General features: G+C 43.3%; 2 protein-coding genes across 2 annotated transcripts in view; both read right to left on the bottom strand.

The window, feature by feature from the left end:
• Window positions 1-2164: 2164 nt before the first annotated feature.
• Window positions 2165-3403, bottom strand: LOC142590876 (uncharacterized). Its single transcript, XM_075703276.1, has 2 exons — window positions 3225-3403; window positions 2165-2609 (listed from the first exon to the last, which is right to left on the bottom strand). Exon 2 carries the CDS (start codon window positions 2581-2583, stop codon window positions 2254-2256), a length of 330 nt encoding a protein of 109 aa, XP_075559391.1. The 5' UTR covers window positions 2584-2609; window positions 3225-3403; the 3' UTR covers window positions 2165-2253.
• Window positions 3404-9459: 6056 nt separating this feature from the next.
• LOC142589666 (cytochrome P450 3A11-like) overlaps window positions 9460-17478 on the bottom strand; it is a 32796-nt gene continuing 24777 nt past the window's right edge. Inside the window, exons 11-14 of the mRNA XM_075701198.1 lie at window positions 16707-16795; window positions 14584-14724; window positions 13020-13185; window positions 9460-11635 (exon numbers count right to left, since the gene is read on the bottom strand). Of these exons, the coding sequence (XP_075557313.1) occupies window positions 11489-11635; window positions 13020-13185; window positions 14584-14724; window positions 16707-16795 (543 nt within the window). The 3' untranslated portion in view covers window positions 9460-11488. The remainder of the gene's footprint in view (window positions 11636-13019; window positions 13186-14583; window positions 14725-16706; window positions 16796-17478) is intronic.

Below are 17478 nucleotides of genomic sequence, written 5' to 3'. Positions count from 1 at the left end.
ATTTTCCTTTCTTCATTCACTTTCGCTTACATTTGTACCTTTAGCAGTACAGTTCTCTCTTTTTCATCGTACTGTCTCACTAATCTTCTGTTAATTTTCGGTTTACTTTATCTTTTCGATAGATATATGAGAACTTGTTTTAGCAACTTTCCATTACCTTGGTTGTGTGTCAGCATAATGCCCGAATGGCTTTTTTTGTGCATGCATCTTTTTCTTTTGCCATTGTATTCTAATTTTCAAGGCTGTGCAATATATTTTAGTTAGATTACCTTAGCGCCAGTATTATGACCATGTTTCTTTCTGGGCACATAATCTTAAAGACTGGACAAATTAATTTTTATTGACTCCCACGCATTGTTCGTATTTTCTCCGTCTTTCTGTTGTGCATTAGCCGTGGGTTTTGTTGGTTGTAAACTGTTCCTTTCTTAATTGTCGTTTTCATAATTGTCTGTCTTTTCCTGTATTTTTTTATTTCTATCTTTATTTATTTTTTTACCCAGCACGCAGACTGTAGAGTTGTTCCTGAGCACGTTAACTAAGCATGATTTATTTCAAAAGTACATACTGGTGGGCTAGTTGGTATGGCACTGTTTACACAGTAGCGCATCACATGGGCGACGATGGCGGTGTACCCCGACGATCTGAATACTTCGGTGTCCTACCTCAGGAAAAACTCATTGTCGTTGGTTAGCGCTGTGTCCCCTCTTTTTCTTTCGTCGTCCATGGGCTTCTCCACTACTGCGTGAAAACTGACTGACTGACTGACTGACTGACTGACTGACTGACTGACTGACTGACTGACTGATTGATTGATTGATTGATCGAGTGATTGATTGATTGATTGATTGATTGATTGATTGATTGATTGATTGATTGATTGATTGATTGATTGATTGATTGATTGATTGATTGATTGATTGAGTTCATTCATTCATTCATTATTAACTTCCTTATTAGGCCAAAAGAAACACATTGTAAAAGATAAGGACTTGCAATGCCTCAAGTGGCTAAACTATATATCAGCACCTGGTAGACAGCGGGAAACTAACGAATGGACAAACTTATTAAGACTGAACACACACAAGACATCAGCTTAGTTCCCAGAAGTACGCGTACAAAACAAGCTAATTGATAACAAAACAGGAATGTGCTTCAAGTTTCTGGCGCGAAGAACACTTGAAAGCAAGCGATTGAAACATATGATGAATGAAATCACGTGGATCCAACGCACATGTTCGAATATATATGTGAAGCAAAGCTTCCGTGAAGCGGTAAAGCAAATGCCACGGGACTGTTCACCTTCTGCGGTGCAGTCAGGGATCTTTCAATGCTATCGTGTTCCACTCTTAAAGGCGAAGCTTCAGCGTCCACCAATTTTTTTTTTTTAAGGCTGTGTACCCCGTGCGACACCTTGGCACGTTCATTGCGGGGATTGGTGAAAAATGAACGCTTGCCGATATCGCCTGCTCAGTGCCGAAGTTGCCTGTTCGGGAACATGCGCTGCGGCACGTAGCCCGTTACCCAACCGGCCTAATAGGCCAGACAGCTGCCACAACGATTTGTCTATCCTGGCACGTGCCACGTGACCCACTTTGTCTGCTCAGCGAGACTAGCAGCCAGCCCGTACATATAGTGGCCCCATGCTAGTGCACAATTTGCGTCGCTCGGTGAAAGAGGCTATATATATATATATATATATATATATATATATATATATATATATATATATATATATATATATACACCGCAAAGTGGGTAATGCTCCCGAATATAGCTAATCGCAATAAAATGTTAATTAGCGAATATTTTTAATTAGCTACATATTATCTTGCGCAGGAAATCTGCGTCTCTTCTAGAAATACACTTGAAAATAAAGTACAATGCTATGTGTCGCAGTCGTTTCTTTTTGTCTCTTAATCTCTTTTACCAAAAACAAGAAAATGTGGAATATGGCGAAGAACTGTGTCGAAAGTTCGAAATGTAACTCGGCAAGTGGACAAAAAAACACAGTGTGCCGAAATGTAGTTTAAAATTCTTGCGTTCTGCTCGAAATTCCGCTGTTCGCATTAACTGAAGCGATGGCTGCGTGTGTCTACTTCTGTGCGCCCTGTCTACATCGTGCTCTATCCACCGTCACGAAGTGAGCGAATCGTAAAGCCATTGAAGTCTTTGGGTTTATTATCCTAATTATCCTGTTCTTCAGGCAGAAGCGTGATCTCGGTGGCCTTATCTTCGAGGGCCTTTCGTGTCCCCTCAGCGTGGGAAGAATATTCGCTGCTGCTGTTGCTGCTGCTGGCCCTTGGTGCCCGGGTAGTTGAAGTGTCGGTCTGGCAAGTTATAGTAGATGGAGTCGGAGCACGTGCACAGCAGGTATCGCACGTTGCTGTAGTAGCGGGGCAGGCACGCGCCGGGCCCACGGCCACTGTACTGGCACAGCTGGTAGCACAAGTAGCTGACACATTGTCCTCGGGTCAGAGGCAGCAGGGCCGTAATCACGACCAGCGCCACCAGCCAAGGTGAGGCAACAGACGAGGGGCCGGTGGCGAGGAACGGGGGAACCTTGTGGTTCTTTGCGGATGGCATCTCGTCAGACGTCGGGCTCGCTACCGCTGTTGGCGAAAAGGTCAAGTCGAAATTTCAGTTCTCCGTTGAGATATGGAGATATTTCGGTCACGAGCGCCCGGCCTAGGCTGCTTGACGACATTCGCTGCAAGAATGTTTAGTGCGATTAGCTTTATTTGGGAACTTTACCCGTTTTGCGGTTGGTTTGTCTGTGCGTACGCATTTAACCTTCAGCGACAAAATGATCACGTAAACTTTACATATAGTTCTATCAAATAAAAACATTTATTCAATCATTCATTCATTTGTTCGTTCATTCATTCGTGGTTCCTGAAATCACTTACATTGAGAGGGCAAGAAAAAGATCAATAGCGAACACTACAGACAACATCAGTTGAAAAATACACGTTGCTTATTGAGTAAATAAGAACACTCTTTCAGCGTTAAAACGCAAGATGTTCCCTTTAAATAGCTGTAACTATACAGCGCAAACCATATTGAGGGGCGCGGTCATGTTAATGGTGCATTAAATAAAAAACGCTCAATCAGTTTTCACTCGTGCTACATTCTTTAAAATATACGTCCAAATTCCTTTGCCTCTACGAAGTGTATATCGAAAGTATTACGTCTGAAATGTACTTCCTGGAAAGCGACTCACTCACCTCGGAATGTTTTCCGGCGCGCTATTTTTGCGACACCATGAAGTTTCAGTCGAGGGCAAAGGAACCGAAAGGGCTCGCGCCAGAGAAGGATTACGCCAACTCTCGAACGGGGGTCATACTACTGCGCGCAAGGCCTTCTTTTTTTCTCTTTTATACGCTAAAGCATTACCGACCATCTTCTCAGAAATGTAAAACTTCGTGCTTTCTCGCGAGCATTCAATCCAGACGCGGACCACAACGAATAACTCCCCCTCCCCAAGAAAAAAAGAATACCTCCCTTCGCTGCCTTTATTTATATGCTTCTTTCCATTATACCCCGTTCCTGTCTCCCTGCTGCACGCTTACAGCGCGGGACGTCGGGTACATGGAAGCTTGATGTTTTTTGAAGACCTTCATAAGGACACGAATCAGACTTACCGAACCAGCGGCATGCAGGAACAGGCAAACCATCACAAAGTTTCAGGTGCATGCGAAACACGTAATCCTAAAGGCATCGCGCCATTGTTACTCTGCCGGAAGAACGCGCTTGCAAGTACGCTCACGATATACCCAACCTTGACTTCGCATGTTCCAAGTGCGGCAGCATGTACACGTACAACTTCGGGCACCACGTGGACCCATAAATTTATGTCCTTTAACAGATTAGCAGCGTATAACATTCAGCTTAGAGCACGGTTTTCATTGGCCTCGGTTAAAATTTGGATTCCGTGTAACGTCTTTTGATGCGCAAGTCCATGAATACGCTTCACAGAGCGTCCTGTAAGTGCCATAAGAAAGAAAAACAGCGATAAAGGAACTACCTACGTTGAAATGAAGCACGCACCAGTTGCTCTTTGCGAAGCGCACGTCGAGATTAGATTCACGAAGTGAAGGATGTTTAACTAGTGAAAGAACGAGCGCAATTTTTTTTCTCTTCTTCCTTTTTTTTTCGAAAGCGTCGCGGTGGCTCTTTTCACTAAAGCAACGAGCACTAAAAACGTTCAAAAGCCGCCACATGGCAGGTGTAATCTGTCGTACGCACCAAAGCGGCAAGCACCTACATTAAACAGTTCGCATCATGCTAGCTAATAACTGGGACCTTCACGCCTTTACGTATCTTTTTTTATTTGACATTGGTTACAACACGGTATCACGAGAAAATAAATTGAGTAAAATTGTGTTGCCGCATTCATACACTGCAGGAGGGACTGGTGAAATGGGCCGTCCACAAGCCATCGTTGTAAAAGAGAACCCGTGTATCTTTGTTGCAGTAATAGCTACTTATAGTAATAACTATTTATAGACAACCAAATCGAAGTGTAAGCGCGTTTTTAGATGCAATCTAGCACTTCTCTTTCCCGTTGCGTCCCCTTAGCTTACTTGGAGATGTAAACGTTGATTTGATAAAATGTAGATGGGAAAAGGTTGTCCATTACCTTATCCATGATGACGTTGGTATTGCTGCTACACTTAATTGTCCCACGCGTGTCGAATTTCTGCTCGATTCTTCAGTTCCACCCTGTCTCCTGCATGTTAATGTTCGGTCTACGCTTACCTACTTTTCACCAAAAGTTTCGGATAAACTTTTGTTTGTCGGCGTTTCTTATCTTCGGAAGGATCAGAAAACCATCACCGAAAGTTTGTTGCAACAGAAGTTGTACACGAGAAAAAGCTAGATCAATTGCTTCAATATTATGATTGCGGGATGCTTCCTTACGTCTGTGCCAACAAACAGGTCACAAGAGTCTATCGTTGAGTCTATTGATGCAAGAAAGCGTTAGTTGTGTAGCTAAGCTAGAAATGCCTTGAATTAACAAAAAGGTCTCAGCGGCTATTGAGGAAGGAGAATTGGTTTGGGCGTGGTCTCAACATTTACAAAGGAATGCTAAAATTCAAATTAGCCCGCAATAAGGCGTCCGTGTTACTTCATGCCAAAAGGCGAAAGTATTCTTGCTTTAAACTTAAACTATCGTAATTGAGTTCTTCCAGAACTCGGGCGGCAATTATTGAGTTAAGAAGTACCACATCTAGAAGTACACTTGAAGCGATCTATGCTAGTTCTTGGGGTGAATCCTTAACTGTACGGCCGACCAGTTTAGCTCATTTTTGCTGTGCCAGCACATTGCATAAATACAATGTATATATAATGGTCTTTTCCTGATTTAGCGTGTCTCCATCGTGTACTCGGACATCATCCGTTGTATTCTGTTCAACTTCAAACTAAGTTTGAAAACCTTGACTTCATGGCATTTCTGTTGATAAGTTGCGTAGACGACCTGCTGAGGTTCGTACTGCGCGACGCTTTTCCTCTGCGAGACGTCGGTTTCGAGGTGGGCATGGCGAACGACACCATGCTCGAGACATTCCCGTTCGAGATGGTCAACCGCACGGCCTGGCGGTTCCGTCGCCGCGTTCAGCAACTCGGCGACTGCCAAAGCACGCTGTCTGCTGGTAAAACGATGCGCATCACGTGTCCACCATCACTCGCCGGACTGATGGCGAGGTACGAGGTGGAATCCACTTCTGGCCCACGTGGGGACAGTCGCGAGCTGCTATTCCTCGGGTCATGGGGATATGGAGATCGCAGCGACACCGGGTAAGCCTTGTTTACTCGATCATGGTGCGCGTATGTATGTATGTATGTATGTATGTATGTATGTATGTATGTATGTATGTATGTATGTACGTACGTACGTATGTATGCATGGATGTATGCATGTATGTATGCATGTATGTATGTATGTATGTATGTATGTATGTATGTATGTATGTATGTATGTATGTATGTATGTATGTATGTATGTATGTATGTATGTATGTATGTATGTATGTACGCGTATGTATGTCTGGATGGATGGATGTATGTATGTACGTATGTACGTATGTATGTATGTATGTATGTATGTATGTATGTACGTGTGTATGTATGTATGTATGTATGTATGTATGTATGTATGTATGTATGTATGTATGTATGTATGTATGTATGTATGTATGTATGTATGTATGTATGTATGTGTGTATGTATGTATGTATGTGTGTATGTACGTGTGTATGTATGTATGTACGTACGTACGTACGTATGTATGTATGTATGTATGTATGTATGTATGTATGTATGTATGTATGTATGTATGTATGGACCCACAGGCGATTCAGTTGACAAGGAAAACTTTAAACACCCGGGTCAATGTGCAACTCTTTCTCTGCAATGTAAATTCTCTTACTTTGGTAGTGTTAGCAAAAAATTTTCCTGTCGTAAGCCGCTTCTAAGGCCCTTTTGTCTATATGCGTGCTGTAGTCAAGTTTGGAATGGAATACCAGCTAGTCCGTACCTAAAACCTGGTTTAGATAAAATGCCGCTGCTGTGATGTGAGATTTGGTGACACTGAAGACGGTGCCTTCCACGACCTCCTGGAAGAAAACTTTATCTCTTGTCCCAACAGTAATCATGAGGAGAGACATGTGCTAAGTCTCTACAAATCTACGGAAAATCGTAACGCACGTTTCATTCTTGCTAACTATTCTCGGACATCAAGCGTAACATCTGTGAAGGCTACTTTAAACCTCCCTCTCCTATCATCCCGTAGGAAGTTAGCACGCTTATCACTGCTGCACAAAATGTATTACTACAATCCGGAAAATAAAAGTGAACTTTTGTCCGAAGCTGCATACATATCATCTCGTACTGACCATCACCATAAATTGAGCGTTCCACGCTGTCGCACGAACCTTTTTTTTTATTCATTTATTCCTAAAACTACCAATGAATGGAATCATCTCCCGGCCTCAATTGTTAACATAACCGATACATCTGCTTTTAGAACTACTATTGAAGAATACCTTTGTTAATCTGCACTTTATAATTTTTTTTATCATTATACCCTGTTATCTGATCATGCTCTGTATTTTGTTCCACTCACTTATGTTATGCCTTCGGGCCTTGAAAGTACAAAAAATAAATAAATAACATAAATAAGTGTATTCTTCGCCAATACTTATGTGGGCCGCCCCGTGCTTTTCAGGTATTTACCCACCGCGGTGTCGTATGGTGGCCTTGATAGTGTGCTTCTAAGTCCGAGGGCGCGGGATCGAATGCCGGCCGCGGCGGATGCACTTCAATGGGGGCGAAATGCAAAAGCGCCCGTATACCGTGCATTGAATACACGTTAAAGAACCCCTAGTGGTAAAAATTATGCCGGACTATATATCGTGATTGTGGCACGCAACCCCCCCCCCCTCAATTTATTATTAATATTATCGTGCTGTACAGATTTTAACACGGGGGCTCTCCTTACTTGGGTCTTCCAATTCCTGCCAAAATTTCAATAGTGCTTCCCGAGTCTGCGTCGCTGGAATTAACGAAAGGTTTTCTAAAGAGACCTTTCGATTGCGTAGCTTCCACACCCATCATCTTTTATTCTGAAACGAAGTCTAATCAACCCGTTCTTGTTTTTCATTTATCGGGGAGGCCGGCGCAGCTTACGTCACCCCGCCTCTTCTCTCTGAAGATGGAGATGAGACAAAATGACCGGCTCCTGGTTCAACCTGACTTGGACGCAATTTTCGGGCTCAAGGTTTCTGAGAATGTGGAAAGGACGCTGTGGGAAGTCCTGGAAATCTCGTACGTCATCCTGATAAGCCGAGTTCTTCAAAGTATACGACCTCGGTTGCCTACAAGCATGTAAAGCAGTATACTCATCTTGTATAAATTCTGCATTGAGTGAGATGAATTAGTGGATCAGAAGAGCTCGGTTTTTTCAGACCCATTCGCCTTCTTTATTTAGCCCCGGCACTTCTCATGCCCCAGCCATGCACATGGAGTGTATTTTCTGGCATCTAGTTGGCGGTACGTCGCACACTACATGACTGCACGACTGCTAGTATATCTTTCTTAATTTCGCTAATGTGATAGCACCATAAGAATCATTGGAGGACACTTGACGTTTCACGCTATCATTAGAGTTGGGAGAATATAAACGTTAATGCGTTAGCATTCTTTGGGTATACCTCACTAACTTTTCGGGGACTACGTTTGTAGCTGCGTTTCTATCTAACCGTCTTCGCGCCTACCTGCGCCACTGGGTAGTGCGTCGTCGAATGGGTAGTGCTTCACGGTTGCTGTGCTGAGGCAACAGGGTTGGGAGACAACCGTTGGACCGATTTGGGTCGCTGAGTCACCGAGTACGTGACAATGTGCACATATGTACCGCTCTTCAACGAACCTCTTTCACACCGACGTGGGTCACCGTATATAGATGCGGGACTGGGTAGGCGCCGCTGTTTGTAGAAACTCTTTGGCGCTGACTTGGAGCGCTGCGTACGTGCCACTTTGTCTGCAGTTCTTCAATGAACCTCTTTCATGTATACTTCTGCCACTGGATATGTGCCAGTAGATGTGCGCCACTCTCAAATGAACGATTATGGGTAACTCGGGTAACTAGGCATGTGCCAACGGTAAAGGGCCACTCTACAACGACGAAAAAAAGATTCTTTAAATTTATTTGTTGCGGCGCGGAAACGAGCGCATGTCAGAAGGGTTCCTCAAGGACAGCAATTCGACACCTTAGCAGGCTGCGCCACAAATGCACTGGGTATGCTGCTTTTCAATTGTCTTTCACGCCAGCGCTTTAGCGAGCTGCGCCTTGAATGCAATGGACCACCAAAAAATGTGCCGCTAGGTGCGCGGCCATTCTTGTTCACGGAGTGCCTGTTACGCAGCATGCTTAGCCTTCCGGTGCTCGCCGTCGCGGTTTTCGACCAGCCACCGTAGGCTAAGCAAGGGCAATCGAGCCAATCAATGCCAGATGCTGGCATCACCCTCCTCATATAAGGTTAAATACTTTCACTGCACTAGATCGGCCCCACTGAAGCCCTCTCCCCTTCTGCGTGCTCCTCGTCTCTTGTCAGCCAATTGGATAGGAAAACCCTGTCGAGGTAGGCAATGATATTCGCTTTGAAAGCAAACAAAGGTGACCTCTTATAAATGAGGAGAGCGTTTGATTGGGTGGTTTGAACAACGCTGCGAGTCACCGCCCGATTCTTGCGTTGGCGGTCACGGAAATTTGATGTCAGGAGACTGGAATAAAACACAGATTGGAATATTTTTACGTTACAGGGCCCCAGCTACTGCATGCAGGAGGATCTAGTGCAATGACATTGCTTGCCGTGGATGAGTTTCCTTACGATGCATGAACAACCCATGCGTAGAAGTCGAAACGTTAGCACGGAAAAAGAAGGCAGGAAGACAAACAACGAACGACACTTGATGTTTATTCATTACAAAAATACACATGAATTAAAGTATGTGCTAAGCTCTAGACGCTCCACGTCCATGCGAAAGAAACACGAGCCCTCGCAGGGCTTTGCGGCCACTCAAGGTCAGAATGGATCAGGAGGTCAGAAGGTCAGAAGGATGGACAGGCTCAGTCAGCTAACAGGTAGAGACATATTAAGCGCTATAAGTCAGGTCGATTTCATCAAAGAGATGCCACCCACCCCGATATAATTTCTTGCTGCAGGAGCTTGATATGGGCAAGTTGGTGCAACATACTTGAAGAAAAAACAGCGCAATAGAGGCGAGGACAAAAAGAAGATAGGTACAACAGACGGGCGCTAACTTCCAACAAAATTTTTATTTGAAGAAGCAAGGTTTATATACGTGCATAAAAAAAAAGAATTGCACCAGCGTGACCCCATGAACTCTCTATCGCATCAGAAAAGCAATCTCTTTGTCGGAAGTGCCACTCATGGGCAGTCTATGCACGTGCTCTCTGCCCTCGCAATGTAAAAGGCTTCCAGTAACACCCTTTCTAGTCTATCTCCAGAACGTGCCAGAAACTTGGTGTTGGATGGCATTTGCAACGCTTACAATGTTCAGTCAAGTGCCCGCCCGCATTGTTATTTACGGCCCAGCTGTGCTCTTGCGCCCTTTCATTGTAGCAACGCCCCGTTTGCCCAATATGTACCTGGTTGCAGCTCAGGGGAATTTCATAGACAACATTCCTTAATTGTGCATTGTGTGTACATGTTTACACGTACGTGCTTCATGTTTCTTAGAGCAAGGGTCTGGTTTTGCCTTGGTCGCCAAGGACATATCTTGGCCAATCTACATGGCGCACTGAAGGTAATGTTAAAATTGTGCCTTTTCGCAACCTTTTTGAGGTTATGGGACATCCAGTGCCAATATGGGGTCGCATGTACGTTCCTGCTATCACCTGGTTTTTCTTTGCTAACTCCCTCCCTTACCTGTCTGATCATTTGAAGAAACTTATCACAAACGCTAAAAACTAGATATCAAGGAAAAACCGGCTTGTCTCAGCCTTGTAACATGGCTATTAAAGCTCTGTTATACGTTCTGAATGCAAGATTTATTTAGTGCTTGCTTCAGGCACGTCATAGCGACTCCTCTTTTTACTAATAATTTGGAGTGGGCACTGTCATACGAACTCGGTTGCTTGTTCAACCGTGTCTGGTACACCTGGCTGGTACAACCGTGGCTGCTACACCGTGAATGGCGTGTTCAACAACGTGATCTTCAGTTCCAGAAAACGAATACAATTGTCACTTGGCCGCTTGCTTGTGAAGCTTACAGCCCCAGACGCGTTTATAAAGGCGTTAATTATCGTTTCTACTTTGTCATCTAGCCTCGACTGCAGTACTTCGCTAACGACCATTATGTAGTCGTCGAAGTGCCTCAGTACAGTAGGAGCACTTGACTGATCCAGAATGCTATTTGCACGTTCGTCAAGTGTGTTAATTAAGTCGGAAGTTAGCGCCCGTACGTTTGTTAACCGTTTTCTTTTCGTCCTCGTCTCGCATGCGCTGTTTTTTTTTTTTCAAGTGAATTATTTCTTGCTGTTAAGAGAATTGTCACGAAGATTTTTAGCCTGTTGATTCATTGAGGCTTTAACGACATTCTTGCCACGCGGGTCACCTACGAAATGACCGTCGCCGTGACCAGAGAAAAAAATCAACTAATAAAGATTTGGGGATAACCGGCTCTTCAGTGGCCGAGTTTCTCATGGTTGGCAGTTAATAAACAAGAAGAAAATTGACTGAAAAAGATAAACAAGGAAAACAAGAAACTTCTTGTACTCCCCCGAGAAATATACGAGAGGAGATGAGTCATTTCAATTTCGACTATATACGTGAAATGTCCTCAGAAATATCAGTCTACTGCGGTGCATGCTAGAGATCTAACAGTTGGCGAGCTAGGAGCGGTTGCAACTTTCGAGCTCCAAACAGCGAGGTAAGGCACAGGTGAAAAATTGTCGAGGAAGCCGCTAAGCGTTGATGCGTGCTTCAAGCGCCGCCGTGCGGGCTTTCCTCATTGAACCTGTGCTTGGATCGCGCTGCATTTTCTCAAGCTTGAGCCAGATGCCATCGTTGACTACTGTGGTAATGAACGCCGAGCTCAGCTTGATAGGTTCCTGCACAGGAATAAATAAACAAAGATAAAGACAAAGACTGAATGAAACAGCAACTTTTTTTTTGCGAGTGATAAGTGATATTTCGCAAAATGGTATCGGACTAGACGCGCCCCTACCCGCACCACAAGACCCCGTGTATTTTTCTTACACTTCTGAGTTTGCTTGAAAAAAAATTAACTTTTTCGTTGCTGAGACAATACTGATAATAATAGGTCAAGCTGCCAATACCAATATTAATAGGTCAATTTGGGCAAGTTATGCAGAAGGCGTTTTTGGGAATGCCAAATAGGTGTTGGATGAGAGATGTTTGATAAATTTGTGGCTGACTAAAGTTGTTGAGAGCGGCGACTTGGTGCGTCAAACGCTTTAAACCGCAATGCGCAGTCGCAATGCGATCTCGACCGAAACTCCCTCGCTTTCCATAACTTCACAGAATTTAGCAAAGTTTGGAGGAAGTTGGTTATACGCTTAACAAAAATGCATTGTGCAAACCTCGCGGATAAACGAGTCTGCAGCCTGACAACTATATTAGAAATTCAGGGCACGAAAGAGAAAGAGTGTGTGAAAATCAGTCTCAGTTCGTGTCGCCACACTGTCGTCACCTTCCCCGTAATTTGGCAGGCAGATTCAGAAAGGACAGCTTGTCCTTGATTTCCTCCGTTAATCCTTATTTTTGATTTCATCAAATGTGACGAGCGCTCTCAGAGCGTAACTTAGCATTAGTGTCCGGTTTAAAGTTTGTCTATTCAAATATCGTTCCAATTATCTTATGTATTCTATGCCTACATGTATTCTTGGCTTCTTCAGCAGTTACGGTTAAACGGAAAAAGCAAAAGAGCTCAATTTACACCCCCTGACGCCAATAAGTTTAACTTCCCAGCACATTGTTTTCAAATCTAACATCAACTCACAGCCGACGCCTTCAATGATTGTATACACGATGTAGAAAGGTGGATGTACGTTGCAATATTTTACATGGTCCCGAAAGCGTAGTGTCTTGCATGGAGACGCCGTAGTAAATGTTTGTTTGTGAAACTTTACAAAGAGCAGGAAGGAAGAAAATTGCTGCTGGCCCCATTGTAACTGCCAGTGGTTAACACCTGAATGGCGCTCAGCAATGGGCGAGCGGTGTGATGCGATTAAGAGGACAAAAGAGAGAGGATAGCTGAAACGGCAAAGAAGACGAGAAATGCCTATTTATATTCTAGCCTATGAAAAGGTTCATTACTAGGCGAGAGCTTTCACTGTAGTTCACGTATTTGGCACAGCACATAGCAGATCACTGAAGTCACTGTTTCTAGAGCCGACTGTCGAAAGTCACCAACACTTCTGCTGCGTACGTACTAGTACGTGCAGCGTGACTTGTAGATTGTCTCGCGCTTACCTTATGATGCTCCTCGTCAACGATGACCCTAAAATTGGCGAGGAATTTCGAGAGCATCAGTTTCATCTCGACGAGAGCAAAATTCTTTCCGAGGCATTCCCGGGGGCCTTTCCCGAAAGGCTGGAAGCTGACCGGGTGGATCTGTGACTTGTTTTCTGGGTTGAACCTATGATGTGCATACAGTAGAGAATGAAAAATACGTGATAAGAAGTGTCTGAACATGGGAAGCCTCTGTCCGAAGCCATCGTTTCGGCAAGGCCCTGACGAATACAAATCCCCTTTCCGAAATGTAGATTCGAGGATGACATTTCGTTTGTTCGGCCACAATAACCACTTCGAGTAATCTTCCACGAATTCTTCGTGTTTACTGAATCTCGCATGAAGCAAAGAAACCACCAAAAATGCCATAAGGAAAGAAAAGTGGCAATGAACCATTACGCACAAAAGCTTAACCTTGTGTACGAGATAACTTTTGCGTAGGATTGGTGTATAGCTTCTCCAACAGCAGCCGCTCAATGAAAAGTGTAATGTTTTCGATTGTGCCAGATGTTTTATCGACGAAAGAATGCATCTAGCCTAATCTCTTGTTTGGCTGCTTTTCTCAAACGCTCCCCTACGTAGGCAAGCCATTATTTATATCTGAGTCATTGTTCACCATTAAAAGATGCTTTGAAAGCGTGTTTTAAAGACAAATGATGGCATAATTACAAAAAGTTGAAATAGGTGGGAAAAGTATTGCTGAACATGCTTTTAGAGGCATTATTTCATTGGAACGCGTATTTTGAGCAATCAGTTGGAGGAAGAGCACAACAAATCGTTCTTGGTGAACCGGTTGAAATGTCCTGGAAAAACTTGTTGCCTGTGCGCAAATCTTTATATTTACCGTTTCTACGTAATATTAGGACATTTTAGCACAGCTTGCCGCACTAACACTACCTTTGCTGCTACCGCATGCCATGAATAGTAAACCCCGAGCAGCGCAGTCGGCGACAGGACATCTCATTAGCAGTAACGCTAACGCCGTGCTTAGTTACTTTAGTAAGCCAACAGTCAATTTATTTGAGGACACAATGCGCACTATATTCTACCGTGGTTCTCGACATACACTTTAAGCTTAAAAAGGCAACACGCAGTGCCCCGGTTGCTAGGGCGAAGATTGCTAAGCTAATGCTGAAAACGCAGCAGTCTTGTCAGCGGTGAAAAAGCTCTAATCATTGGTGAAATTTTACGTCAAGGAGCTCTAAAATGCACCACGAAGTACGCCGCGGTGCAGGGATCCAAAATAATTTTGACAACTTGTGGTTATTCAACCTACAACAACGAGTTTCTTGAGCATCCCAGCCTGAACCATGAACCCGCAACGTTTGGCAGAATGTCGCAGCACCTTTGAGCGAGTAAGTCATGACGTTCAAGTATATCAGGAGACAGTATGCTTTCACATCTCTCTACGCGCTGCTTGACACAGGAAACATACTTGCTCTTAAAAGCTCCGCAAACATTTTTGTTTCTAGGTTATACTACGATGGCAGAAAATCAGAAAATAGAGCGGCAGGGTTCTTCTCACCTTTCCGGATCAAACTTTTCCGGTTCGTGCCAAACTTCGGGATCGTGATGTAGGTAAGTGACAGGCACCATGACGCTGAGACCCTTGGGAATTTTGGTGCCCTTGAACTCGAAGTCGCTTTCTGCACGCCGTGTAACAAAGCTGCGCATATGTCGCGCCAAATAAGTGGCCTCCGTGATATGCGCCGACGCTATGAAGTCTGTTGTGTCTCGCTACAACGAAGCGAGCGTAGTCATGGCCAATCGCACTAGGTTTCCTTCAGTAACTGGTGGGACGCATAAATAAATCATCGTGCGCTAAACCAAACCTGGCCTTCAATTACCGGGAAAAAAAAGATTCCTGAAATAACTAATGCCACTCGCGGCTGGAAAGGTTAAAAGCATTTAGAAACATTACGTTAGAAATGTGAAAAGGCTTGAAACTATGACTTCCTTAAGAACTGCTTGAGTAACATACTGCAGTATGTTCAGGTTAGCGGTCTACACTACGAGAAATTGGTCATTTCGCTAGGTGTTCAAGAATCAATATTGAAATCACTAGTGTTTTAATTATGAGTACAGGATTGATATCGCTAACATACGCGAATAGCTTGATGTGATAAGCTGACAATACCAACACACTTTATTATCTCTTTCCCAGTCCCAAATAAAAAGCTGTGGCAAATGCTTATTCAAGTAAACTTCATATCTACTTAATGGCTAACGAGTTAAACTCAATTTGTCGAAGCCAAACTACATTTTCTTTCTCCCATTAATACAGTAGGACGTATAATTCTTTAAGTTGTTCAGGATCATACCTAATTACGGCAAGCTTCAAAGCCAAATTTTCTTGGTGTTTGGTTTAACGAGAAGATGAGGAACCTTTCCTGCAATTTTCAAACCACAAAGTTACCTTCTGATGCGAATAAAACCATTGGTTGTCTATACAAGATATCTCATCTGTTGCCAAAGACAGCCATCAATTATGCCCTTGTGCAGTCTAGGTTATTGTACTGCATTCTTGTTTAGGGAACTACGACGTCCAGTAATTGCATAAACCATTTTTTAACTAAACGCGCTTTGCTGGCTATAGAAGTTTTATGCGACAGACCTTTAGACGTACGCACGTAACCCCTATTACATAAACATAGAAAACAAACAAAGTCTACTGAAACACATTTCTGTTTACTTTAACACATCCATCGTCATGAATGGGGCTTTCATTTTCAGATAATTCAAGCAGCCGAATCCGCAAGAACCTAGAATTCCACCAATGACGCGCACTAATTGCGGCATGCAAAGACTAATCTGCGAAATTTCAGAAATAAAAAGTTGATTTCCTTTCGAATGTGGACATTACGCCTAACTAAAATGTGTTCAATCTACCATTACACAACATACCTAACTGAACAGACCAAATAATATATTTATTTGGTAGATATACCCCTACACGCATCTTCCTACCCGTAAAAGGGTTTTCTCTTGCTTGCGAAGGTGTCAGTTTTGAAATAGTGTTCTGTGTTTTATTACTGACCTTTTGTTTATCTGTACAATATTATGTACATTTAATTGTATCTGCCATGCAATATGTTGTCGATACTTTCTAGTTGTACGCACTTCTTACAAAACTTGATGCACGTTGACTTCCTGTTCACACGCTTGTATAATATATTATAAAATTGTCGTGAAGCACTTGTGCACAATGCCGAATTTTTTCCGGTTCCCCAAGCTCCTGTCAGGCCCTTGTCCTTTTGTGTTGGCACCCAGTTATCGTTTAAAAGCAATAAACTTTCGCTTTCACTTTTCCTGATAAGAAAATAGGCCTATCAGAGCTAGCCGTATACGTTCTTACTACTATCTCCTTTCTCAAGACAAAGCCATCTCTTTATCTTAAGGAGTAATGCGCTGACATATCATAACGGACTACCAACTAATAAGCAGCCCAATTTGCTCTCCGAATCGTATATTTATTAACACAACGTGGGACCGTAGCATTTATATTTTTATCCTATCTTTAATGTTAGTAACTTAAGTACAACGCTGAATGTCTAGAGGTATGTGTTGGCAGGTGTCAAAACAAGCTCAGACTCAGCAGGACATTGACGCTTTGAAATCGGGACGCGCATTTGTGTAAGCAGTACTCACCCGACCACTCCAGTGTAGAAGCGCATAGACTCGTTCAAAACCATATCCATGTACGGCATTTCCATCACGTTCTTCGAAGTAAACTTGCCCTAAAGTAGAGAACACCTATTGTAAGCTGAACAAATGGCACTGCGGCGTATTTATTAGAGCTGGACTTCCACTATCTTCTGAGCACAACATAGTACCTTGTAGCAGCTGTGAACTTTTGCCTTTCGTCTGTAGAAAGGACAAGACAAAACTTACAGCTACAGAGCGTCTAAAAATTTCGCTTTTGCAATGAAATCGACCATTCCGCTTGAAAGTGTTAGTGAATGTCAAAATTCGTCAAAAAGATTTGTCGACAGCCTTATTTCCTTTCACGAAAAAGGAAATGTGTTCATCTAGAAAAAATAATGTACAAAGAGAGATAACGCATTCGACTCGACAACAAGGCAAGTGCCTTGCTGTTACCTGAAGAAAAGGTTCACTGAAAGCACTTGACTTGTTATCCAGTCTTGCATGCTCTTTTGTGTAATTTCTTTCAAAATGAGCCGGTACCAACCAGGCGAACAAGTCCTACACAATGAAGTCATTTAATAGTTGGAACAAAAGAACATCAGACTTAGGATACACATCTGTGACGCTCTGAGAAAAAATACGTGGACAGCCAATCTATGAGAGAGTTTTGAGCACTATCCAAAACAGCAGTAGCTCCAGAATCATTGATTACTGGGCAAGATAGCGTGGAATCATGGTGAAAATGTAGCGTTAAAAGCTGGATTTTAGAGCTGCG

This window comes from Dermacentor variabilis, chromosome 8 (genome assembly GCF_050947875.1).
Source record: "Dermacentor variabilis isolate Ectoservices chromosome 8, ASM5094787v1, whole genome shotgun sequence".
Taxonomy (NCBI): Eukaryota; Metazoa; Arthropoda; class Arachnida; order Ixodida; family Ixodidae; genus Dermacentor; species Dermacentor variabilis.
Note: the sequence above shows the minus strand (reverse complement) of the source record. Positions and strands in the feature narration are given on the sequence as shown.

Bases quoted from the DNA above. Each gene is read 5' to 3' on its own strand.
- LOC142590876 (XM_075703276.1), bottom strand. From the start codon at position 2,583: ATGCCATCCGCAAAGAACCACAAGGTTCCCCCGTTCCTCGCCACCGGC.